The sequence below is a fragment of the Zerene cesonia genome, chromosome 25 (genome assembly GCF_012273895.1).
Source record: "Zerene cesonia ecotype Mississippi chromosome 25, Zerene_cesonia_1.1, whole genome shotgun sequence".
In the NCBI taxonomy this organism is placed as follows: domain Eukaryota; kingdom Metazoa; phylum Arthropoda; class Insecta; order Lepidoptera; family Pieridae; genus Zerene; species Zerene cesonia.
The window spans coordinates 5653086-5680616 of NC_052126.1; the positions used below are offsets into that span (position 1 = coordinate 5653086).

Here is a 27531-nt window from a genome sequence, read left to right on the forward strand (position 1 = left end):
AACATCGGGATAAAAAGTTGTCTATATGTTATTCCAGTTGTCCAGCTATCTACACACCAAATTTCATTGCAATCGGTTCAGCATATAAAACATCAATGCTAGAATACAGTAACACAAACTTGTCATTTATCGACTCTCATATTTAGTTATATAAATTGCATTTTTGTCAGATTTAGGCGTGCTCATTGCTCTTAAATAATGAGATTTTAAAGTAAGTCACAGCAGTGAAAACATGCAAATTATCCATTAAACAACATTTTCAATTTAATGCCGTTATCACATCAAAAGTGTAAATTCTAAGTACCCAATATTCTCATAATAGTTGAGTGGATATTTATTCTTTCTTTGTTTTACTGTCTCTATCCACAGTTCTTTGTGTTTTAGCTCTTTGATTACATAACTTAATTAGCTGTTTACAAATTTTAATAGTAATATATCCTATAGCACAAGTTAAGAAATAACATAATGAATAATCCAACAAAAAGAATAGAAAATGTTAGCCCGCTGTGTATTTACTGTAGGTAGGATGTACATTTTTATATATCACTAAGGCAGAAGAAAATTCGCTTTAACGCTCCTTAATGTTAACTAGTTCAGACTGCTCCGCCTTCTCATGCTACTTTATAATCCTACATGTTCTCGTATCACAGTATTTATAACCAAACTCCGAAACAGTTATATAGTTATCTTGTTAAATTTTTGTTGAAATTCGGTAAGTTTGATCGTGTTCCATACCCCAAAATGATAAGGGAGCTGCAGAACAACGCATGTTCGTAAAGCCCTGCGATAAACATTTCTTTTGCAACAAATTGTATCAGCATGTTGAAGAGTTCCTCTCAAGAATTTGCTAACAATACTGCGATTCAGAGTTGATGTTCTCGATAACATTACAGTTTCTAGGAACATTTTTGATCTATTGTTGCTCAACCAATGTTTATCATAATACGAGGCTTTAGGAAACTATATATGTGTGGATACAGTAGACACGGATACTGTTGACACTCCTGGTTTCACATTCATGGGTTCTTCGCGTGGTTGTCGGCGAGGTCCAAACCAGATCTTCTGCAAGGCGCAGGCTGGTGCTTCCACGAATAGATGTAAAGGTAGAGAGAAGAGGTAGGTTGTACTTACTATGCCCGCGTATAACATTATCTGTAAAAACATTGATTTATTATTAATTAAATTATATATTTAATGATATATTTTTTTGTAATAGCGGGCAACTGATGTTTCGCCTGATGGTAAGGGATCATCATCTCCCATGAACATTTGCAGAGATTGGACCGCCGCAAATGCGATACTTCTAAGAGTTAATAAAGATTGACGAAGAGAATAAATGAATGAACTGGTAAGGGTAAGGAATATACGGAAACGATTAGGATTGTGAAAATGTGTTTGTCTTTCTCTCACGTCGCAATGGAGTGATTATATGGTATGAATAGATATAAAAATATGAATAGTTAGAAGATGAATGATTCCTAGAAATAGGGAAAAACTAATGATATAGGCTACATTTTACTGCGGAAATATTAAATTCTTATAGGAATTTCCTTTCACCATACAGGCGAAGCCGCAGGCTGAAAGTCAGGAACGTTATGAAGGACGAAGGTTTTTATTTTTTGCAAGCTTGCCATAATGGATAAACTTTGAAAATTTCATAACCAATTTCGAAAGTTCTTTCACAAGTAAAAGCTACATTATTCTTGAATAATGCAACTTTTGGACCGACTTCAAAAAGAGGAGGTCCTCAGTGCGACTGTTTTGCTTTAGCTTTGTTACCTCAGAACTTTCGAAATGGTGAACCGATTTTGTTAATTCTTTTTTTAATTTGATAGTCACATCACGTGCGGTGCCATTAAAATTTGGTCTAGTTCTAACAATTTGTAGGCGGTTTAGTTTATTGTTAAATATAAATACTTTATGTTCCAATTTGAGCCGGAATGGTATAAGCGTGGGTTTTGTGAATTGTGAAAGAAATGCTTCAATTAACGTTTATTACAATTTCACGTCAGAATGGCTAGCGAAATTAGAATTTGGTTTGGAATAAAACCGATAGACAAAATACATAATTATATTTAGAAATTAAATCCTTTTTAAAACGAGATTTATTAATTATCAACCCGACGTTTCGAACACTTTACAGCGAGAGTGGTCACGGGGAGACCACGCTTTCTATAAAGTGTTTATAATCCGTTAAAAAGTCTTTAATTTCTAACTGTATAATACTCGCGTAAAATCAAACACAAGAAAATGCCACATAAATATAATTATTAAAAAAAAATTAAAACACTTTTAATTGTCAGTTTTAGTCCAAATTTAAAAGGGACTGTATGACAGGCACCAGCTATCAAATAAAAAAGAATCACAAAAATCGATTCACCCTATAAAAACTGGTAATAAACATAGGAGTACAATACAGTAGAAATGATAACATTTCTCCTTAATTTTCGAAGGCGTTTAAAATTAACTATATATAAAACAATGCTAATGTATTAGACGAAGATTTACCGCTTCTTAAATTAATTGTTAAATGTCAAGAAATCAGAACAATATAAGTTACATTAAAACTTTCACCACTAATCAAAATGTTAAATTGCACGCCACGGTCGGTGGCTGATTCTTAATTAATTTGCTAGGGATTTATAGAGATACTGCGAGATTTATTCTATTTATCTTAAACAAGATCGCTTTAGCGGTTTCATTTCAACGCTTACAATTTTAAAATTATGCTCTTCGTTCAGTGGTATGCTAGACTATAGCTTCTTTGTGTACTTTTTGCTAGAGCGGGTAACCGAGCTGGTGGTATATCTGATGGTAAGCGATCACCACTTGAACATTCGTAGAGGCCTCTGCTCACGATGAATGGCAAAGGGATAAGGAAAGGTTTGGCGACTGGAAAAAATGAATGGACTGGGACAGAAATAGGAAAGATTTTGTATGTTACTTACATAATTAAATTTACATATTCCAGAAACTTCGTGTGTCAACCAAGGTTACACAGTACGTATAATGATTTGCTATTTCCTTTATATCTCTACTCAATAGTTTTTTTATTGGTATGGTGTGGTTTGTATTGGTAAAAAGACATATATATTATTGAAGAAAATATAACTATTTTAAACACAAAACTAAACAGACATAAAATTATTGGAACTAGACAATATTTACTAAGACCATAGCAGAGGCACTTTGAGACTTTCAAATGATAAAAGTATCGTCTAAATTGGTTAACCCAGTCAAAAGCTGTGAGGAGACAAAGCCAAACAATCCAGTCGAATTGAAAACATCCCTTTTTGAAAGTATATAGTCATTTCAAAACATCAGTTCATATTTCACTGGATGCAACCTTAACACTGAGAAGTGTATACAAAAGTGGAGTTTATTCAAGGCGACCTTAATCCTATTCCGACATCAGAAATCTTGAATGAAGCAGTCCCCAGGGAACTGTTCCACTGATTTCTCGGATCTTATTTGCGTATTGTATTGCTTAAACTTTGTATTATTTGAGATCTATTATCGGGTACCGCATTCCGAAATGGGTTTTCGTATAGCGGACTTTTTGAGCGGCGAATTTATAGTAGTTTGAGATTTTCGATTATCGTGATGGGATGGAAAGTTCTCGAGATTTAAATGATATTTTGGATAACAGACATGCTGAGACAAGATTACAATTCATAATTGAGTACTATTGGCTTAGTATGTACGTTTTTCATATAAAGTATCGGTTTATGTTTTATACTTTTAAGGTAAGGGTTATCGATTAATCGTTGAGTTTCTCGAAGGTTACCTAGGTGAAAATACCTTGTATTCCAAATTTCATCAAAATCCGTTCAGTAGTTTCAGTGCGATTGACGGACAAACATCCAAACAAACAAACTTTTTTTTAAGTGAATTTAATGTACTTTTTTCGTTATATGTAATGACATATGTCATATTTTTTTTTTTTTCGTTGTAAGTCGCTGTCGCATTGGGTTGTAACCTGTAATGGCATGTGATTAGGATAAATAAATAAATAAATAAATAAATAAATAAATAAATAAATAAATAAATAAATAAATAAATAAATAAATAAATATTTCATAAAATTTAAGACGTAATGCATGTGTTAAATTATTGGATGGAAATTGTATCTGAATATACATGAATTTGTTACCATGTCTTCAATAGACATAACAGCATAATACTTACAGCGGTATAATCAGTAGCATAGAAGGATCGCCTCATTTGCCCACCGTATGTCCTAAGTACAGTCGCGTGGAGTAACATAGCGCAGTAGGACATCCTGCCCAACGGCTGGAGGGGTCCCCACTCCACTGAGCCTACGTACAATTCTGTGGAGGAAACAATTAATTAGAGATATTGTGGTGGTTCAGCGTTTGAGGTAATTATTTGACAATTTATAAGAAAATTATCAGGTTTGCAATGATACAAAAATACTGATTATTAAATGGCGTTTATAGCACGCTTTTATAAACTTCACTTGTATGTATGTATGTTTGTATGTAATCAACTTATTGAGACGATTTAGACGCACTTTTAATGGAAAAATTTAATTCAAACTTTGTAAAGTTATCAAGGATTGGTGACAATACAATAATTTTGTAAGATTATTAATTATCTTAATTTAATTGTATAAAAAATCCTTACGCTTCTGTATAAAAGCAAGTGAGACAGTTTAGTTAATTATAACATAAAGCAAATTTATTATATTTTATTTTCATATATGTCCCCTATCACCATCACTTTCCCACTGGAATTAATATTGCTTAATTAATCGACCCATAATGATTACTTCTAAACTCACCCACATTCATGTCACAAGAGAATTAACCAAAAAGAAAAATTAAGTAGCCCCGGTTTACTGGGGAAACCCATTAATTCTTGAACACAGCAGACGTAAATCTTCCAAAAGTTTTATTTTTTTACCATTGCGTCTTTATCGCTTACCCTCCATATTCTTGTGCGACTGACTATGACCCGCTACGCGGCTTCAGCCACCAAAAGACGACCAAAACACCACAAATCCACTTTTTAGAAGCTTTCGAAATAGGTTTTAAAACAGTATGCTATATCTAAACATGGGTCTTTAATTTACTCGTAATGTAATTACAGCATAATAGATTTATTTATCGGCATGGAGTTCTCACAGTAAATAAATTATTCGATTTAGGGGTTATGTGAGCGAGGTTGGTAGACTGCCAGAAAGCTCGCAACTACGCATAACCTTCGCATAATTTAGTGTAATTTTATCGATTTAACGGTTTAACTATAGGATCTATAATATCTTGTAATTGATGCCTTTTTAAAATTATAAACGCGAAAGTAACTCTGTTTATCTCTACTTTACGTCTTAACCACTGAATCGAGTTGGATGAAATTTAATACAGAAGTCAGTTGAGATCCGTGAAAGGATATAGGATTTTGTTATTTAAATTCCCTATACATAATTTCTCCATTATTTCTAGTCTGGAAGTATATTGCTTCAAGCCTGAATACTCTTCTATGATATAAGAACGTTATAAATAAAGTAAAAATACATAAGCTTTTTTCGAATAAACTTCAAACTGAGAGCGGCAATGATAATAATAGAAATCGATCGAAATCATTTAAAATTCATTATGAAGCTCAGACAGACAGTCTGCTAAAAATAGTAACTTAAATATAAATAATACTGCAGATCACTTTAATAAACCTGGCTATTTATATATATGTATGTATAATTATTTTATTCTTCATTGTACATATAATGAAATAAAAAACATATAATTATAAATGTACTGCACAAATGGCGGCTTTTTGGGCATATGAGCCACCTCTACCAGGTAACCTTTGAATATAGGACAAAACACATTAAAACTAAGACAACAGGGATTTTCAAATTTAAGATAAATGTATAACTATAGTACATCTTTACCTTTTTTAGGCTCGTAAAATATTACTTTTCTGTAGGATCTGGTTATACTTATATTTTCAAATATATATATTACGCATAAATATCACACAAAAAGAATACCTTATATCAGATAAGATAACATTTTAGATAGCCAGAAACAGTTACAGTAATAATGAATCTATTCTTTGGAATATCTTTCACGCATTTACAGACCTCCAAAATGAAATAACCTATTCAACAGTCGTAACAGATGAAACACCGATTGAAGCTCACTTCAACATATAAAATAACATAAACGCAACCCAAGGTGACAGAAGTCGGGAAACAATTTCAATAAAACTTGTAGGCTTTATTCCATGAAACCAATAAAAAGCCTGTATAAAGAATAAACGAGTTAACGTACAAGCGAAGCAGGCCGTGTGAATACATTCAACCTTCATAAAGCTCCCTTGGAACCAACGATTTGTAACTAATCAGAAATAACAGTTTCATTATCTGTGCTAAAAAATTAAATCGCTTTAAATTGTAAGAACTAGATCAAATTTAAATGGGAGCCAACGGGGGAACGGCTTTGACAAAATTTGATAACCGTTCCAGAAGCTGTTTAAAAAGAAGAAAACAAGAAGAATCTTTTTCATGTTGAAATATCTAAATCTAAAAGAAACAATTTCTATCAAGTGAAAGAGTACGATCAGCTCGTAACTGCTAACGTAATCTAACATTATGTGACCAAACTAGAATTAGACTTTCTGGTACATTCTGTTTCTACCTAATTGATTATCATAATGATACTGATTATCCAACGTTTTGACTTCTTGCATTTCTTTATGAAAGAATGTTTTCCATAGTATAGATTTATCGCAATTTTAAGTTAGTAAGGGCATTTTCTTTATATATGTCACATGTCTACAAAAAGTTCAGGCTAAAGAAAAATACATGCTAAATATCCTCAAGTCACCAAGTCTCCAATCATCATTATCCAGTCACATATTATTCGCGTCAAAAAAGACAAATTCATCAGCGTTAAACCCTCCCGTCTTCAAACCCCCTAAATTCAGTGAGCGCAAGACTGAAAATCCCTTCTCCGCATTTTTATTGTTATCCCGGATCCAAGCCTAATCCCGTTATCTTTCGCACGGGAATCGAACCCTTATGCTAAACGACACGTGTTCAGGCCTAATATAAATGGCTGTATTATGTCAGTGGGGAGAGGATTTAGGAATTTGTTTTTGAAAAATACAGCGCACGGGTCTTTGAAAGCGTTCATTGTCGGATGTTTGGTCAAATTTCTTCAAAATATGCCAATAAAAAATAGAAGGAAATAATTGATTCTTAATTTATTTTGTAATAGAAGAACCTAATATAATTTAATCAATTTCGGAATTTCTTGCATATGTAAAATGTTATATGACATCGAATCTCTGTTCCACAGAGTAAAAGATATGTCTTAAATCGTTTCACGATTATATGTATTGCTGCATTTATTATTGAACACACACAGTGAGTATTTAATTGAGAGGAACTGCTAACGTAGTGGAAGTCATGGAAACAGTCTTGAATCGACAATAATTGACAAATCAACAAACATGATAGACATTTTAAACCATACCTTTGTATTCAAATGGCATAATTTATCGAGCCAAAGTGAAGTGAGAGAGAAAGAGAGGTAAATACTTCTGGAACGACGATGTTCAAAGAAGTAGGTACTTTTAAAACACGGCTATACGGCACGTACACAGCTTTTTTATTTATTGTTTTTATCTTAGCTGGTGGTTCGCCTGATGGTAAGCGCTGATCACCACGTTCTGGGTTGTGGACGTCCAATACGTGACGAAGTTTGAATGACTTTGCGTGCTTGCTTGCCTATTTCGCTTTGAGCTGGTAATTAGTCGACAGTAAGGTGGCAAAACTGGTCTGTGCCTCTATAAAATAAACTATGTTTCTTCATTCCATGTGCGTAATCGCATTCCAATAATTACGAACCGACTACAAAAAGTGTATTCTTGTATCAACCGAAATCGGTCGGAATAATTAGTTAAAATCGTTTTTTCTTTTCCTTAAACTACAAATTCTTGGAGTTTTTTTACTTACTGTTACATTTATAAAAGTATCCAATAATAAATATGCACATGGCAAAAGCGAAGAAATTTTGGTTCAGCGCATTGAAGATGGCCGACTCGAATGCTGTCGCTTCGCGATGGTGGAGATCCCAACCCATCAGGACTGTCCCAAATGCCACTGGGACTGAAATGATGAACAGGATCTTGAGGAGCTGAAAAATAATTGAATTTCATCAATGTATAATTTTGGACTTTTTTCATAAGACATTCAGACAAAAGGTCAAAAACTTTCACTTGCCTAACTATTTCAAGAGGTAAATTCAAAGTTTTTTTTTGGTAAAGATGTTCTTTTAATAAAAGTCGTTTTATTTCTTACAAAAGTGGTATCACTACTTGGCTTGTTTAGCACCCACTTTTAATGGATGAGTACTTTGAGTGGTATGAAGGTTAAATTTTTGTTAAAAATAATTACGAGATAAACAGTTCTAATAAACTTCCACTTACCCAAGATTCTCCAAGATTCCATTTCTTATTCTGGGCTCGATGGTAGAACCAGGCAGTTAGTACACCCAGATGGTAGCCTGCCCAGTTACCCTGGGCGGACACATACGCGTGGTAGAACGTGTCGTTGTAGCCGAAAATGTTCCTTATTGACCTGTTATGACATCAAAATAGGATAAAAATTGCATGCACTTATTCTGTTAAGAAATGCTACGTGTTTTGCTCTTAGTGACTTATATGGTAGCTACAACAATTTAATATTTTAACTATTTAGTATGTTGCTTATAGCCCTCATAAAACCTAGTGTGAAGAAGATATTTTAGTGTACAGGTAAGCGCATAACACAAGCGCGAATTACATCTCATCCTGTATTATAGCTAAGCATACTCTTTTTTCCAAGGAGAAAATATAATATGGGCTGATGATGATGATGATACTCTTCCGAAACGACTTCCGAAAAACTTCTTTCTAATGAAATTTAATTACGCCTAAATTAGCTTCACTTGTATGCTTGTATATTTTGACCCAATGTAAATGGACAGATTTATTTTTAAACTATGTACACTGATAGAAGATCGATGACAATAAAAAAAATTTCATTAGTCTATCTTATTATTCTGATTAGGATCGCCAGGATTGAATAAATTTCCTTACATATGTACTCTACACTCTGTACAAGTGAAATAACTTAGTTGAACCTACATTAAGGCATGTATATAGCTTTTTAAAATATATTTATTTTGTTTTATTTTATTTAATCAATTGTTCTTAGAATATATTGCAAACTTCTCTCCTTAAAGACCGAGATGTACCCACGTAGGCTCAATTCAAGAAGATGGCTAATGGTAAAAATCTTTTATTTACAGTTTAACTTACTCAGGGAAGATGCTAACGCGTATAGGCAGTAACTCCATGAAGTAGCTCTGCAGGAAGGGTATGAGCAGACTGACCACCATCACCCCTGATAGCACTGGTACTCCGGACCTTGGCCACCTCCAGATGATGAGCATTACCACCATTGTCATGAGGAACAGTTGTGTGTCTGTACCTAGATACCTGTAATGAAAAGATTTGCTTGCATAAATATAAACACACACACACACACATAAATACATTTATATGTATTTTTATATACATGCATATAAAAATACATGTAAGTAAAAATATGTATAAATAATTTATATAAAATTAAGTATTCATTGTGAAAGTAAAATCTCTTGCTCGTTGGCTTTTTGACCTGGTTAAAAATAGTGTATCTTATCTAATGGGGATAATAAACTGATTTTCATGGGGCTTTCACTACTGGATAGCTTAATTTTTCAGGGCAATTCTCCATCTCCTTGTAGAGATAATTTATTGAAAATTATTATCGTGTTTTCAATTATTTTATACTGCTATATGTATGCTAAGATTTTAAAAATAACGCATCAGAGAGGTTTTTTGATAGATAGAGTTATTCAAGAGGTAGGTTTATATGTATATATGATGTTTTATTGCACCCGCGTGAAGCCCGGAACGGATTGCTCGTAAGAAATAAAATAGAATAAAAATCAATGATTCGAATGTGTAGGATCTCGAATAATTATAGTGAATAATACTAAGTCTATTTGGAGACCTTCTTAATGAGTCCTTACGTCATAGACAATCTATTACTATAATTAATTTATGTTGCAATTGCTGATGAGTTGTACGAACCAAAATAACACCATTATAAGTTTATAAGTCATTTAAAACGATAAAAAGCTGTCTGTGTTTATTGTTAAGCCTAGTTCTATATTTCATTTAAAAACAACGAAGAATTATATAAAATATATAAAAAACAATTTTCGTTGTACATATGTTTGTTTGAAATACGAAAAGCTCCGAAAATACGGACCGATTTTTAAAATTCTATGATTTATCATCAGATAATATATTGTATGATATATTATTCATAATTCGTCTAGTAAACTGATGAATGTAAAGTATTTATGGATCTTCGTTGTACGAGTATTACAAGAAACTAAAGCAAATATTTGTAATATCCCATTATAATATAAAACATCACTTCCCAATTATGGAGTATGGAATGGATGCATTTTTTAAGTATACATATAGAAATTTATGTATTACTAGCACACCCGGCCACGTGCTGCTGTGGCTGAGTAATAATTAAAAATATTATGATTATAAATTATTGGGATAATTAATCGAAATAAAAACTATCCTATATCAACTATTATGTTGTTGGACCAAATTACACATAAAATGCCAAATTTCATCAAAATCGGTTGAGTTGGTGAAGAGTTCATTGTTCATTGTATGTTACATCATAACACTGGATTTTTATATCTTAAGAATAAAAATAGAAATTTATCAAAAAAAAAATAACGGTTTTCAAAAAAAAATATATCAGAAATAAACCAAATTTCAATACACGACAGATACCACTTCCCAGCTTTCAAATAAAAAAAAAACAAAATCAAAAGTATCATCAAAACACAGTCAAATTGATAGTCTCCTCCTTTTTTTTTAATTCGAATAAAAAAATTATTCCACATTTTTGCCACCGGGGATCGAACCCAGGACCTCCCGGTTTGCCAACCTGCCAAGTGTGTACACATCTTAGCGTACCTACGTTTTTTATTTTAATAATCACATGAGATAATTTCACGCACGTTCTCTTTCACAACTGTTTTTTCTTCTTTTTGTTGTTAGAGCATGTTTTATGAGGCAATGTAAATAGTTGATGTTTAAATAAATAGCTTTATGTATTGCGTTATTATTATTAAGACATGACATTTTAAGTGCGAGTTGTAGGTCAGTTGGTAATATGGCATTACTAAATTAAATTTAGCGACTTCTAAGAAAGGAGGTTATCAATTCGAGCGTATTTTTTGTGTGTACCTTGTAACTTTTTACTGGGTGTACCGAATTTAATGGTTGTTTTTTTGCTTGCCATGTGGTCGTTGGTGTTGTTTTTATGATTGAAAGACGATTTAGTTTTTTGATAAAAATAATTATGTTTTAGTGAAATTGAAGACTTATTTAATAATTAGTGCGTTCAAAGAAGTAAACATATTATAATTTTAAAGTTTGTAGTGTTAGTTAGTATTGTGGATTTATAGCATTATGTTTATTATGTATGTATTTACCAAACATACGAATCGTCGTGCAACATTTGATTTTCTTATTTTTTTCGCTTTTGTAATATACATAGGACAAAAGATTTGCGAAACGGACACTTCCCTAACGCGCCTTCACGAAAACTTGTTAAAAATAACTATTCTTTATATGTGTTCAATTGTTTCTTAGAAACAGCTAAGCAAATTTCGATGAAACTTTCATATCTCGATAGCTCAAAACACTCACCACGCTTGCGGCAAGCATAGGTACTCGAACGGGAACACGTTAGGCATCAGTATTACCAACTGCCACCAGTTCATCCGGCACATGTCGCGTTCTCTCTTCACCACGGCATCCCACATGGGGCCGGATCCCATATGTGGGACCCACGTCATCGCTAACCCCATCACTACCAGCACAGCTGGCATGAGCCTACAGACAAATAAACAAATAGTCAATAAATATAGTAGTAATTATCTGGATATATTCATAGCATCTTATTAAATATTAAATAGAATAATTGATATAACTAGATATTTTAAATTTATACTACTTTTAGACTGAGTTTTCCCGTGACCACGCTCGCTGTAAAGTGTTCGAAACGTCGGGTTGATAATATAATGAATAAATCGCGTTTAAAATCCGTTAAAAAGTCTTTAATTTATAAATGTATAATACTCGCGTAAAAATACCACACAAACACAAGAAAATATTTATACTTCTTACCCAGGCTTCAAACGAAATTAATAGTAGCATATCCTACTAATCCTACTAATATTATAAATGCGAAAGTTTGTAAGGATGTGTGTGTGTTTGTTACACTTTCACACAAAAACTACTGAACCGATTGCAATGAAATTTAGTACGTAGATAGCTAAACAACTGGAATTACATATAGACGCGTAAGTCACGCGGGTGAATGGGCGCAGCGCAGCATATAGGTTTTAGCGCAGCTCTATAGCCTCATAACCCTTAGAAAAAGCCCTAAGCGTTATTATCACACAAAAATCAATATCAAAAAGACGTAATGATTATCAGTTTTTAGAATTGTACTTTGTAGGAAGTAATCTCTTGATTTTATGAATCCCTATTGAACCTTTAAATGCAAATAAACTTAAAAAAAAAGTTATTATTTTTTTATATAAAAAATCGGGTAAACGATCTATCGTCCAGCAGCGAGCGATCACCTCTACTCATCGCTCGAGGAAGAGCCCTTGTATTGCCAGCCTTTTAAGGAAGTGGGAGACATTTTTAAATGAAATGAATCAATCTATCAGTGTACTTACCTAAGCCATCTATTGACAATAGCCATGGGGATGGTTTTCAAGCTGAATTGATGGGATTCCGCATACGTCAGCATCTTGTACGCCATGAGGAAACCTCCCATTACGAAGAAAATCTGGACTATGATACGGGCATTGAATAGCAGTGCCTTGAAGAAATCGTCGTAGGACTGCAAGGAAAGAGAGATTGTTATAATATAGTATTTTTTGCGTTTGTTTTTACGCAAGTAATACATTTAGAAATAAGAGACTTTTTAACGGATTTTAAACGCAGTCTCCCCGTGACTACGCTCGCTGTTAAGTGTTCGAAATGTCGAGTTAAATAACATATTTAAAAAATTCCGTTTAAAATCTGTTTAAAGTCTTCAATTTCAACATATAAGAATGTAGTATACGTTAATTGGTCTTTTGATAAAGTCGGGTAAAATTTTCAGAAGAAACTCGGTTCCGTTTAGTTCCACGGACCTAAATTCTAGAGTTAATTATGTAGTTTGAAATATCAGAAATTGTGCAAATATTCAATGTTGATATACACGATTGCTTTTCATAAACAAAACAGATTGCTTATTTGGCAAATAGCGTACCGCTTTTATATATTATACTAGCAGTCCGCCCTGACTTCGCCTGTGGTACGTATATAGCCTACGTTACTCAGTGAAGATGCAGCTTTCTAATTGTGAAACTATTTTTATGATCGCTCTAGTAATTTTTGAATGAAAACATTAGAAACACACATAGAAAAACTCAAATGTTTCCTCTTTATAAATATAGTTACGAAATTATTTATTATCTCAACACACACACGTACACAATATCTATACACACACGCATGCACCTTTTTTAATCTAAATTCATGTAATTATAAAAAGAAACTGTAATTTACCAAAAATGTGAGGGTTTCGAAAGCCTGTAACGCAGTTTTAACTCACACAGGCTTTTTTGTTTCTACTAATATAATTGTTCTATTTTAAGTACTAATGCGTGTGTTCAATATAAAATATTCCTTTTTTCATCGAGTCTATATTTCAATTTAAATATAATCTACATTTAAATTTGAAAATATTCCATGTTATTTTTCATCTATATCCACTACGATTCCAATGCACATAAAAAAAATATGATTCCATTTTCAAAATATTCGATTGACCAGCAAGACTTCCCGTGTGACCCGCGAATTAAAAATAAAAAATCACTCGCACGATTTTGGCGCGAACGTATGCTTTTCGGATATAACAGAACAAAATGGAAGTTTGTGGTTGAAAATTAAACAACTTTCATCCACTTTGCGGCGGACGATACAGGATTTAACATTCAACGCGTTATAGGTTACGTTTTGCGGTGAAAAACATTGTAAATAATCAGATGGTTCACTGGATTCGAACGAAAGCAATAATGTAATAAAGCTACGTATATATAAAAGGGTTTCATAACTCTTGCTATTATTTTGCACTTAACCGATTTTGAAATACAATCAATCACAAATGATATATTGAATTACAGTCCATTAAATAGTTTCGGAGCTAATGTGTATTCATTTTTGGCCATTTTCAAGGCCGTGATTATATACATTGCATAATGGTATAAAGCGAATGTAGCGATAATAATTTGTTAAAAATATGTTTTAAACTATATAGGTTTTAGCTTAGTTTCTTGTAATATATTTATATTATAATAATAAGATCATTTTAGCTACATTCATTATATTCGTAAGAAGACTTTACCTATCTAAATAAAAAAAAAAACATATTTTCTACAAAAAAGTCCAGGTACGACAGATTCTAAAATGAGACTAAATGACAATAATTTCTTACCAAACATAAAAATATTAACGTCAGTAGTTTAAAAACCCACGAAGGATGGTGAATGTTAAACCTGTGTTATGACGATTCAAAAGTGTTTTTATGAGATTTCCAATCCTACTTATCCTATCCTATCTTACTATCCTATTATAAAAGCGAAAGTTTGTAAGGATGTGTGTGAGTGTGTGTGTGTGTGTGTGTGTGTGTGTGTGTGTGTGTGTGTGTGTGTGTGTGTGTTTGTTCTGAACTGATTGCAATGAAGTTTTGTAAGTAGACAGTTGGACAACTGGAATAACAAACAGGCAACTTTTTATCCCGATATTCCAGGATACGGACTTACGCGGATGAAACCGCGGGACGCAGCTAGTTGATAGATAAATGTTTGTGTTTTGAGGTATCGAGTAACAACTGTGTTGTTACTCGATACCTCAAACCAAACATACAGTCAAATTGAAAACCTCCGTCGTTTTAGGAAACATTTTCCAAATAGGTACAGTCCCAAAAATTTATAAAATCATCGCAAAAATAATTTTTTAATTCGTCATTATTAGTTCACGAGGTCAACACTTTCAAATAAGCAAACTCTTTAGCTTTATATTATTTTTAATATTTATATATAATATTATGTAAATGTATTAAAATATACGAAGTTTCAACTTTTTTTGATTTATTTTAATTCAGGTATTTTTTGTCATTTCTTAGAACAATTTTAACGCCACTGCAATATAAATTCATATCTATACTAATATTATAAAGCTAAGGAGTTTGTTTGTTTGAACGCACTAATCTCAGGAACTATTGGTCCGATTTGAAAAATTCTTTCAGTGTTAGCATATTTATTGAGGAAGGCTATATACATGTACCACGGGCGAAGCCGGGGTGGACCGCTAGTCTATATATATAAAATTCTCGTGTCACAGTTTTCGTTGCCATACTCCTCCGAAACGGCTTGACCGATTCCTCTGAAATTTGGTAAGCATATTGGGTAGGTCTGAGAATCGGCCAACATCTATTTTTTATCCCGATATTCCTACGGGATACGGACTTACGCGGGTGAAACCGCGGGGCGCAGCTAGTAGTATATATGGATGGATGTTTGTAACTTTCGCTCAAAAACACCTTATCCTATCTGTATGAATTTTGGTACCGAAATAGATTGAAGTCTAGATTAGCACATATATATGATAAATAATTTTTACCTGGGTGATCAAAATCAATTCAAGAGGAAGGTTTATATTATATATACAAATCTATTAAACTACTCCATATTTAACGCGTGTGAAGCTTGGGCATTAATTTGGGCTAGTAGTATATACGTCCTGCGGGCGAAGCCGGGGCGAACTTCTAGTATATACAGAACACATAAATAACATTTCTTTTAGTGCAATATTAAATAACTAGCTGTGCGCCGGTTTCACCCGCGTCAGTCCGTACCCCGTAGGAATATCGGGATAAAAATTCGCCTGTATGTTATTCCAGTTGTCCAGCTATCTACGTACCAAATTCCATTGCAATCGGTTCAGTAGTTTTTGCGTGAAAGAGCAACAAACGCACACATATCATTACAAACTTTCACATTTATAATATTAGTAGGATTAGTAGGATAGTAGGACTAGCTGCGCCCCGCGGTTTCACCCGCGTCAGTCCGTATCCCATAGGAATATCGGGATAAAAAGTTGCCTATATGTTATTCCAGTTTTCAATTATACCAAATTTCATTGCAATCGGTTCATTAGTTTTGCCGTAAAAGAGCAACAAACACACACATCCTTACAAACTTTCGCATTTATTATATTAGTAGGATAGGATTATAGTAGTTGGATAGACTCATAACAATTACAAGGTTGTAACGACTGATGCACATTGCAACTCCGCAGCGCAATGACCGGTAGGCCTAATTTTGCAATTCTCCGCAATAATGCGTTATGCAGTTAAATATATCTTAATCTAGGCGATCTAGAGTTTTCTAGACGTCGAATATTTCGTAATGGGAAAATAAGACGCTTGCGTAATTAACTTAACATTTTTAATGTTAGTGGACAAGAATTGAGAAGCATATTGATTCTAGACTATCATTGGTATAGTGATTATTTAGAGCTTAGTGCACAGTTGAGTGACGATTTTAAGACTAAAAAACTAGTTTTCTCGGTCTGATTGTTCGTGAAATAAATCGATCAGTGGACAGTTGTCAAACATTTGATCTGAAAATGTATTATGTAAGACCTAAATAAATTATTTTTCAAGAGTGGAATTTTCAACCGACTTAAAAAAGGAGGTGGTTTTCAATTGGACTATTTAAATTGAGTTTGTTATCTTAGAATTTTTGACTGGATGAAGCAATTTCGATGATAATTTTTTTATTTGAAGGCCTTCCATATTGTCCCATTGCAAATCCGTCTAATTCTTACAATTAGGCAGTTCAGCTTTTGTTGAAAATAATTATTATTGTGTGTCTATACTTAATTTTGTATCAATCTACCCCCAAAACAGTTCCACAAATAAAAACCAAAATTTTATTCCATCAATAAGCCAACTTATATTAATCTAAGCATTCTAGAACTCCAAAATTTTTACACATTTAATCAGTAGACAAGACGGGCACTATTTTATAGCGCCGTCCATCGACACATAAAACCTTCTAAAGATCCGAGCTGTAAAAGAGATACATATCGGCACATGAATATCTCATTTCGCTTTGACAGCTGTCTCTTAGGCATTCCTCTAGTTTCTCAACTTCAATGTGGATGTGACATTAATGAATTTCGAATTGAGGTTTATCTTATCTGTGGGAAATTCTTTCATATTCTATTTTTAAACAAAATATGTTTCTTAAGTCTTGACCTAATTTTAACGAGTGGGGGCAGTCTTGCTGGCTAGGACTACATAAAATATAAAAATGATAAGGAGTTGGAGACCAGGCGGGTGTGCAGGAAATAAATTGATTTTTCAATTTATCGCCCATGTGTATAGGTGTAATATTACTAGTTCTCTGAACCCGCATGTATAAGAATCTATAATAAGGTTTATTTGTCTGAACGCATATGAAAGTTTTCGAGATATAATCAGCTCATTTCATCGACACATTATGACGACGAATGATCAATAGAAATGGAGCATCAATATAATGACTAAATCAATTCTTTCATCAGTAGAAATCCATTATTTTTATAATGGATAATATGAAAAGCTAATGGCATAGACTAGACTAGAAAAACCTTCGGTAGAATGCTAAGTCAGTTCTTAGGCCAGTCTTTTGATTGTAGGAATTACAGGGGGCAATGCTGGGGCGAAAAGGTTAACTAAATATTGTTAGTACTAGATTTGTAACACCTTTTTATACCACGTTTACTTGCAAATAAATGAATTATAATAATGATCTACATGAATTAGTTAACAAAATGATTTATTAAGAAATTTTTACATAAAAATTATAAACCTTTTGAACACTTGTCTTCTATTGTATCAAAATTGTATGTGTTATTAAGAAATAGTGTTCATTAATATATGTTTTTTTATATAATATTAAGTATGCTAAAAATAGTGGGAAGATGTCATCTTAGTCGTCCTAGTTTACGCGGTTAGTGTTCATAGTTATAACTTTTTATTTCAAGTGTTGAACTCTTATGCAAATTTTAATATAAGGTGCGTTGTTATAAATACAATAAACCTTAATTACAGTGAACGTAGTGGTCCTAGCACTTGCGCAAGTCTAGTACTAAGGTCGTTGACATTCACTGGGCCATTCACCCGATAATGCCAGGATCAGATTGTTTACCAAACAAACCAATTGTAAATTAACTTTCGCAAGAGTTATGCGCCAAGTTGCTTAGGGATAAGGCTTGTAATTAAACTGGGCATAATAAGATAATGTATCTATTAATTAAGTTAATTTATTCATTAAGGGAATGGTTATATAACGAAGAATAAGACTAAGATGGAAAAGTAATGCTTTTCAGTACCATTTTAAATTGTACGATCAATTGAATCCTCTTTTCTTGTTATCCCTGTGGCAATTAACTCCGTTGCATAAATAATATACAATGTAACTACTAAAACAGCTCACCTACGTGGGTACTGAAAATAGCCTAAAATCATCAAGCTTTATAATTTGAAAAAAATAAGCGCAAAAGCATGAATAGTAAATAAATACCAATGCTGATAAATATACTGAATGACACACAAAATTTTCATCCATCCGGTCCGTTTAGCAGAAGTTCAGTGACAAACAGACATATCATAAATGTACACACAAACTTTATTTACTATATAAGTCACGTGACTTTACAAATAATTTTAAACCCGTAGAAGATAAATAATCATTTAAATCAATATTAATGACTTAGTTAAATAAAACGCTCTTAACAGCACTTGTAATTATAACTTACACAATAATTATATTTGTTAATGCTTTATCCTCCATTAATTTTGAAGTTGTGTTATTTTAACAGGTCTTAAAGTGTGTATAATGCCTTAAGGTATATGCTCCACTGCATTAAAAATAGCAGAAAAATTTAGGATCTACTTTAAGATACACGCTTGTATTGAAAACATAATGCTCAAAATTTAATAAGATACAAAAATAATTTCATATTCAATCAATTAATTTTTAAAAAGCATACAGGTAATCAGTCTCATTATTTCTATTACATTGACATAACTTATTCTTCGGGCAACGCAATAATCTAATAGTGTATAATTTTTTTCAGAGGAATCAATAGATTCTTTGTAATTCATAATAGAAGAAATTCGATTACTGTGGCCGGGGCCGATCATCATCGGGGTGGCCGAGAGACTAGGCGTTGCTACGGTTTGGCAAAAAGACGCGGGTTCGAATCCCGCCTCGTGATTGATTTTTTTCTATTCTTTCAAAATTTTTCATTTATAAAGCATTTGAATGCTATGAAACTAAAAATCAAATCATAATATTTTTATATTCAACCGTCTTACGAAAATCGATTGTTTTCTCCACCTCGCTTCGGGGAAAGTACCCCCCCCCCCCCCCCACAAAATATTGGCTATGTAACAAAAAATAACACCGCGATAACGAAGCGAAGCGAAGGCGAGCTATTCGCGCTCAGTTCTAGAAAGCTTACAATTAAAATATATAGTAATACTTACATTTTCAATGAAATCTGGGTTCTCTGTGTATCCATAACCGATAAATATCATTGAATGCAGACCAAGGATCATGACCATTGTATAGAACCTGTAATCAAAGTTTTAATGAATATTTGAATAGTTATTCGCTTTCCTCGCGTGCTTGGTAAGCTAAAGATAAGCCCATATTGCCAACTATTCATATTAAATAAAATTTCAAACAAAAATATTTAGTATCCTGGGGGTAAAAGAAAAAATGCCTATAATGAATGCATCAAAACAATATAATCAAAATCAGCCCAGCAGTTCTCGAGTTATATATAACTAGCAGACCCGGCAAACGCTGTTCTGCTTTACTCTTATCATTTAGGGATATAAAAATAGATGTTGGCCGATTATCAGACTACTTGATATGCCCACAAAATTTCATTTGAATCGGTCCACCCGTTTCGGAGGAGTTTGGCAACTAAAATTGTGACACGGTAATTTTATATGTAAGATAAAGAAAAAAATTACGCGAGCGAAGCGCTAAAATAAATATTTATCGAATATCAATGAACCTCGTAGCCTTTTAACATGATTGAGTAATCGACGACTGAACTTGCATAATTTAAATGTAGTTATTACTCACTAGCTGCGCCTCGCGGTTTCACCCGCGTAAGTCCGTATCCCGTAGGAATATCGGGATAAAAAGTTGCCTATATGTTATTCCAGTTGTCCAACAATCTACGAACCAAATTTAATTGCAATCGGTTCAATGGTTTTTGCGTGGAAGCGTAACACACATCCTTACAAACTTTCGCATTTATAATATTAGTAGGATAGGACATATAGTAGGAACTCGGATTGGATAGGATAAAATCGATAGACTAGAAGCAGTGGTGGCTCAGAGGACCTTGGACTTGAAATCGTCAAGTCCGGGGTTCGAGATCAGGTGAGTGTGTGGGAAATAGATTGATAATTTTATTTATCTGCACATGTTGATCATATCACTCTGAAATGGTGGAGCAAAACATGGTGAGGAAACTGACATGTCCAAGTATCAAAAGTTCGACGACATGTGACATCTGCCAACCCGCAGTGGTGGAAGGCCTGATCCGTCTAGGAGGCATGTGACCCAGCAGTGGGAACATGTATGGGCTGATGATGATACTCGATAATTTATTAGTAGAATAATGAACGTGATCAAATAATGTTGTTCTTAAAAAGATTTATATGTAGCAAATTTTATCTATAAATATTTAATTATGACCTTAACATACAGTGGGATTCTAAAGGTCAGATGAAGTTTGCTTTAGTTTATCCTGGTCCTTTGACAAAGTTTCTTAGAAGATTAAAGATTTATACGGATCTCAGATTATGTAAGACTTTCGGAAATAAATAGAATTGTTTTAGCTTTAGCCGCGTGCTCTTCACGTTATAGCGAGACTGCCATCCTACTTCCTACTATCCTATCCCATCCTACTAATATTATAAATGCGAATGTTTGTAAGGATGTGTGTGTGTTTGTTACTCTTTCACGCAAAAACTGCTGAACCGATTGCAATGAAATTTGTTACGTAGACAGCTGGACAATTGGAATAACATATAGGCAACTTTTTATCCCGATATTCCTTCGGGATACGGACTTACGCGGGTGAAACCGCGGGGCGCAGCTAGTTTCTTATACAAACCATCCGATTCCTTTCCTTTCGCCTTAATTTTGAAATAATGTCAATGACAATATTTCATCAAAATCTGTTCAGCTGTTTTGGTTTATTAGCAGTCCATACATACACAAGAATCGTATCTTTCCTTCACCAATCCCAGTACATTCTTTTGTTCCTGTCGTCGAGCCTTTTTTTAACCTTTTAAAAACGTATAAGGCATTTGCAGCGGTCCTACCTCTGCCAAGGTTCATGGGCGGTGGTGATCGCTTACCATCAGGCGAACCAGCTCAGTTGCCCGCTATTACATAAAAAACAAGGACTTAAACTATGATGGATAAAAACGTTTTTAAAGAAATACCTCATAGCTTGAAAACATTTGAAGATTCCACCATCAGCGCTTCCACCGTATTTCAACGCTTTCCAATTCTTTTGTATGCAAAACGCCAACAAATATCGATTGCCTGAATAAAAAAAACATTGATAATTCAAACAATACACGATAGTATTTTCTGGTGTTTGATTTTACGCTAGTATTATACATTTAGATATTGAAGACGTCTCGAGCACTTTATAGGGAGCGTGGTCACGGGAAAACTGAGACGTTACATGTCTTGAAGGTCATACAAAAATTGTTGTTTGCGATCTACCTCCACCTATTTCTCCGCAGTTAGTATGTTTTAAAAGCAGTTTATTTTTTGTCTAAACGTATTAAATAACTAAGACTATTGGAAGCCACATTATAAATGTAAGGTAACATAAACAAATAAACTAATTTCGACTGGAAATAGCAATGTATATCCACATGTCAGGTATTAATTATTCAGCGATATACCCGTTGAGATGGGTGAAACTTTATATAATTCCACACATCAATTATCGGGTGTCATTTTTGGGAAAGACAAACATACTGATTTGTTACTTGTTAAGTGGTTTAGGATGTGGGTACAGGGTTATGTATTTTGTTTCGGTGAAAAGTGTTTTTATATTTGTGATGGATTTTCATTGTACATTTTTGCGAATCCTTTTCCTCACCCAGCTCAGTCCATTCCTTCTTTCCAGTCGTCAATCCTGCATTATCCCTTTCCCCTGCATTACCCTTTCGCATTCGCAGAAGCACTACCTCTGCGAATGTTCATGGGCGGTGATGATCGCTTACTATCAGGCGAACCACCAGCTCAGATAACCGCTTATCTTATAAAACAGTATTGAGCAAAATTGATTTTTCTAGTGTTTCAGTGTTAATATGTCACTGCCACTGCAATATGTGTAGCCACTTTCAATTCTATATTATTAAAGAAGACTGTTTTCTTATAGCTTTTCGTTAACATTTGGAATGTGAATACTTACATCGCTTATCTTCAGGTGGCCAGAAGAAATAATATGCTGAGCATCCGAGATTTACGAACAGCAGCATCAGTATAAGTAATCCAATGACTATGTCCAGAGTATCAATGGGTAACTGGTCTTCTTGGGTCTTACAATAGCGCACTGATAACGAATCCACCTGATAACAAAATATCATTATAGTGTATGTGAAAGCAGTGGCTCAGTGGTGGGGAACTCGGACTTAAAATCGACAGGTTGGGGGTTCGCGACCAGGTGAGCGGATAGAAAATAAATTTATTTTTAATTTTTTGTTGAAATCAACAATGATATTAATGGGCCGCTAATGAATATATACTCTTTAATTGTTGTGTTGTAATTTATGGACACATCAGGAGAAGCAAAATCTTCTTATATCATTGTTTTTGTTCGCTTTATTATATACTTAAATTATTTTATAATACCTCTTTCTTAATAAAGCTGTATCTTTATAATCAATTCTAGATTAATAAATCAACTATTTATACGTTATATGCAATTTTTACTGTCTTATCTGCCACATAACAGGAAGATCTTTGTAAAAACTCACCTGTAACCCATACCCCTTATGTATAGAGGCGTTGAAACACTCCTTCAAGGCGGAGACAGTAAGTTCGGTGACATTCGCATGCGATAAATTCAAACCGCAGTGCTGTGTGCCACACACACCTCTGTGAAGTTTCGTGTGTTTGTAGTTTTTGTAATAGAGCGATGAGAAGTTCTGCAAATAATAAAGAGATTATGATGTTGTTTTTTTATAAGAAAAAAAACAAAAGTAAATATAAGAAAAATAAAAAAAATATATGCAAAAAAATGGTTGCCTGTAAAGTCGGTTTTACGGGCAAAGATTTTACGTGACAACGTCTTTTTCTCGGTAGAATATTTATTGATATGAATATTATTAAATTGTACAATAGGAACAAGGAATTGAATGAAAATAAGAATTGCACAAATTTTACCTATAGAAAATATATTTTGTTTACTAAAAAGACAGAGACAGAGACACAAGCACGCGCCGATTCAATGCGCCTAATTCTCTAGTGCTGCGCGCGCGGCGGACCGATCATAGTTCGGTGACTCATCGTAACGTTACCGGGCGTTATACTTTTTCATGAGTGACTCCGAGCCGCAACCTAATTTAAGACGTTATCACGTCAAAAACTTGGTGATGTTGGGGTCTAAGACGAGGAACGTGGCGGAGAATAAAGATATAATAACTTCATGCAATTTCGAAAATTGTTTGAGTTGTTAATATTTAATTGTTATTACTAAGAGAAGAAGCTGCCTTTAGTGGTGAATGAATTGTTTAAATCGTTCCAGTGGTTTTTGTGTGAAAACATTACAAATATACATACAGAAACATCACACAAATTTTATAATATTTGTTTAAATTATGTGTTCCTTCTAAGTTAACCAATCAATTGTTATAAGACATCAATCAGTTTGTTATAAAAATGTGTAATTTAAAGTAATTTTAACAGCAAAAACAATAAGGTATCATTTATAGCGCGATTATTAAACTATACTTATTGTAAAAAATAAACTGCGGTTTAAATTCTTATAAAATCACAAAAATTATTTATTTACGATTATACCAAAAAGTCGAAAAAAACTACATAAAGTGTCTTTCAGGATTCATGATGCGATATTATTTTCTTAAGAAAAAAAACGTGTTTTAAACCGTTAGAAATGTTTCTAAACTACCTTCATATACTGGTACAGTGGTGTATCATCTTCCAATAGCTCCATATCCACTATACAGTAGACAGCATCCTTGTCCTTCAAACATCGATCGAAGTCATCTAATTCTGAGAGAGCCGGCATGGAGTCGTAGTCGAAAACATCTCGCTTATCTGAGGACAATTATTATTTTAATTTTAGCATCATAAATGCAGCGGTGGCTCAGTGGTGAGGACCTCGGACTTCACATCGATTTCGATACGATTCGACATCGATATGGGTGGTTGAGACCAGGCGAGCGTGCAGGAAATAAGTTGATTTTTTAATTTATTTACGCATCTTGATAACACGACCACCGCTCGAAACTGTGAAGAAAAACATCGTGAGGAAGCCGGCATGTCAAAGAATCGAAAGTTCGACGACATGTGACATCTGCCAACCCGCACTTGGCCATCGTGGTGGATAATAGTCTGAGAACGTAGAAGGCCCGTGTCCCAGCAGTGGGAACATATATCCGTAATAGCTCAGTGGTTACGAAGGAGTCTAATCAGTAAAGTCAGAGATTCGATAACAAAGAATCAAATAGATGGATTTTTCAATTAAACTCATCTAATCGGATAGGCCCTCATAGGAGGCCTGTGTCCCAGCAGTGGGAACATATATGGGCTGATGATGATGAATCGGATAGGAAAACATCGTAAAGAAAGTGGCTTTTCGAAAAACCAAAATTTGACGACATCTGAAATATACCAAATACGTGATGGGAGTACATAAGAAACTTGTGGTTCGCCCCGACTTTATCCGTGGTATGTATTTCCTCTACATAAGAACTTTCCATGTGCCTAAGCAAAAATGTTAAAAAAATGAACCAAATCGGTCGAGCCGTTCTCGAGTTTTACGTTTAGCAACAGTTGCGATTCATTTTATATACCAGTATATGGATTATGTATGTGGTTTAAGTCTTTTTATATTTTTTAGGGTTTCGTAATAAAAGGTTAGGACGAGACTACAAAGATTTCACTGTCTGTCTGTCTGTTTGTTTGTCCATTCATTTGTTCGGCTGTGTCTCAAGAACTGTGATTCAAAATTTTCAGATATGTAAGTAGTTCATCTGGCGCTATAAAAACAAATAATAAAAAGAGGTTAAGCAACAGTGAGCACGGTCAAAAAAATGGATGGGTGAAAATTTTTTGCCATTGCTCTTTAGCTTATGTGTACGGAACCCCTAGTTCCACGAGTTCAACTCTTAATCTAAGTCGTTATTTTTAAAATTATCAATTATTTCAACTTTCCCCGTCCTATTAGGTCCTAGTAATTGAACCTAGTACAATAATTAAATTTGCAATAACCACTAGACCAAGGGTTACGTTAACGCAAACCCATATTTCATCACAGCATTGCAACGCTGCAAGTGCATTGCATTTCCGATCAAACCTGTTATTTCAAATGACTATAAATGTCTGCCATTTTGTTTGTAAATAAACGCTAAATGAATACATTATAACAGACTAGCTTTGCCCGCGGCTTCGCACGCGATAAATTCGGAGTAGTTAAATAGATAGTATTTTCTTGTGTTTGATTTTACGCGAGTATTATACATTTAGATATTAAAAACTTTTTAACGGATTTTAAACGCGATTTATTCATTATATTATTAACCCGACGTTTCGAACACTTTACAACGAGCGTGAGTCTCCCCGTGACCAAATTAAAAATAAAATAATTTCTAAAAGTTAAATAGATGTTATTATACAAACCTTCCTCTTGAATGACTCTTTAAAGAAAACCATCAAAATCTGAAGCGCAGTTTTAAAGATTTAAGCACACATAGGGACATGCAGAGAAAGAGATTTTCTATTATACTATGTAATGATTCAACACGCTTCTATTTGCTTCACCTATTTGTTTGTATGTAACTAACTTGATACATTTTAACAGACAGATTTACAAATTGTGTATAAATATCAAGGATCGGTGACAATACAATAATTTCATGAGTTCCTTCTGATTAGGTTAGCAAGTATTAGATAATTATTTTCTTATCCTACTAATCCTACTAATATTATAAATGCGAAAGTTTGTAAGGATGTGTGTGTGTTTGTTGCTCTTTCGCGCAAAAACTGCTGAACCTGGACAACTGTAATAACATATAGGCAATTTTTTATCACGATATTCCTACGGGATACGGACTTACGCGGGTGAAGCCGCGGGGCGTAGCTAGTACTATATAAAAGAGTATGTGATACAATTTAGTTGAAGCGTGTTACTAACAACCAATTTTTAAACGATTTTGATTATTATTACTTAATTAATTCTCCAATTTAATGCTAAGCTAGACCTATACTATAGGGCCTAGACTATAGGGTTGTCTTAGCCTAGACTTTGGCTCGTAATTAAACAGGGCTGTTTGATTAACTTCTCTTAAAATATAAGCGATTTTTGCACAACGAAACGGCTGGAAATCAAATAAACAGTGTTTAAGAAGCCTAGGCTCTTAATATAATGGCTGATTTAACCAGCTATTTTATAAGTCTAAGTTATTACTATCATTTCACACGTAGATCGATTACTTAGTGACTGAGTTAGGTAACGTGATATCGAAAAAGGCCTGTAGTTACATCACATTTTAGATTCCAGCTCGCAAACCTTTCTAGATTTCAAAAGTGTAACTAAGTTGTGTTTAAAATTGATTTGACTTAATCAGATAGATAGGTTAATTTGTAATTAAGTTGATATTGGTAATATCTGCATTCTATTGTGTTTTTTATAAAAGTTGGAATTTTTTTCTAACAACTTTTTATATAATTTAAGGAAAATTCGATTTTTTATAAACATATATAAATAACGCATTTGTCATTTTTATTTTGGAAATTCACAATATATAATGTCTGGAGTAATATTAAATTATTCAATTAAAAATTTATTTTAATGATGCATTTAAATTTATTTTGGAATCAAATAATATGTAATTTAATTATAATAAATGTATTGGTTGTTCATTAATTATTATTAGGATTTTTTAACGTTTTTACAATGGACTCTTCGTAGAAAGTATTTAATAAAAATACTCATGGAATCAATATAATTATTTATTCAAGTTAT

At 33.4% G+C, this 27531-nt stretch overlaps 1 protein-coding gene across 2 annotated transcripts in view; it reads right to left on the reverse strand.

Moving 5' to 3' along the window:
• Window positions 1-241: 241 nt before the first annotated feature.
• The window catches only part of LOC119836669 (regulator of hypoxia-inducible factor 1-like), a 31327-nt gene continuing 4037 nt past the window's right edge, over window positions 242-27531 (reverse strand). Inside the window, exons 2-13 of one of the 2 annotated variants that reach the window (XM_038362061.1) lie at window positions 24454-24602; window positions 23300-23470; window positions 22735-22891; window positions 21746-21848; window positions 19760-19847; window positions 12846-13012; window positions 11806-11991; window positions 9331-9510; window positions 8458-8608; window positions 7985-8165; window positions 4189-4331; window positions 242-1152 (exon numbers count right to left, since the gene is read on the reverse strand). In XM_038362061.1, coding sequence (XP_038217989.1) covers window positions 961-1152; window positions 4189-4331; window positions 7985-8165; window positions 8458-8608; window positions 9331-9510; window positions 11806-11991; window positions 12846-13012; window positions 19760-19847; window positions 21746-21848; window positions 22735-22891; window positions 23300-23470; window positions 24454-24602 — 1868 coding nt within the window. In that variant the 3' untranslated portion in view covers window positions 242-960. The remainder of the gene's footprint in view (window positions 1153-4188; window positions 4332-7984; window positions 8166-8457; window positions 8609-9330; window positions 9511-11805; window positions 11992-12845; window positions 13013-19759; window positions 19848-21745; window positions 21849-22734; window positions 22892-23299; window positions 23471-24453; window positions 24603-27531) is intronic. The other variant, XM_038362062.1, reaches the window with a different exon arrangement.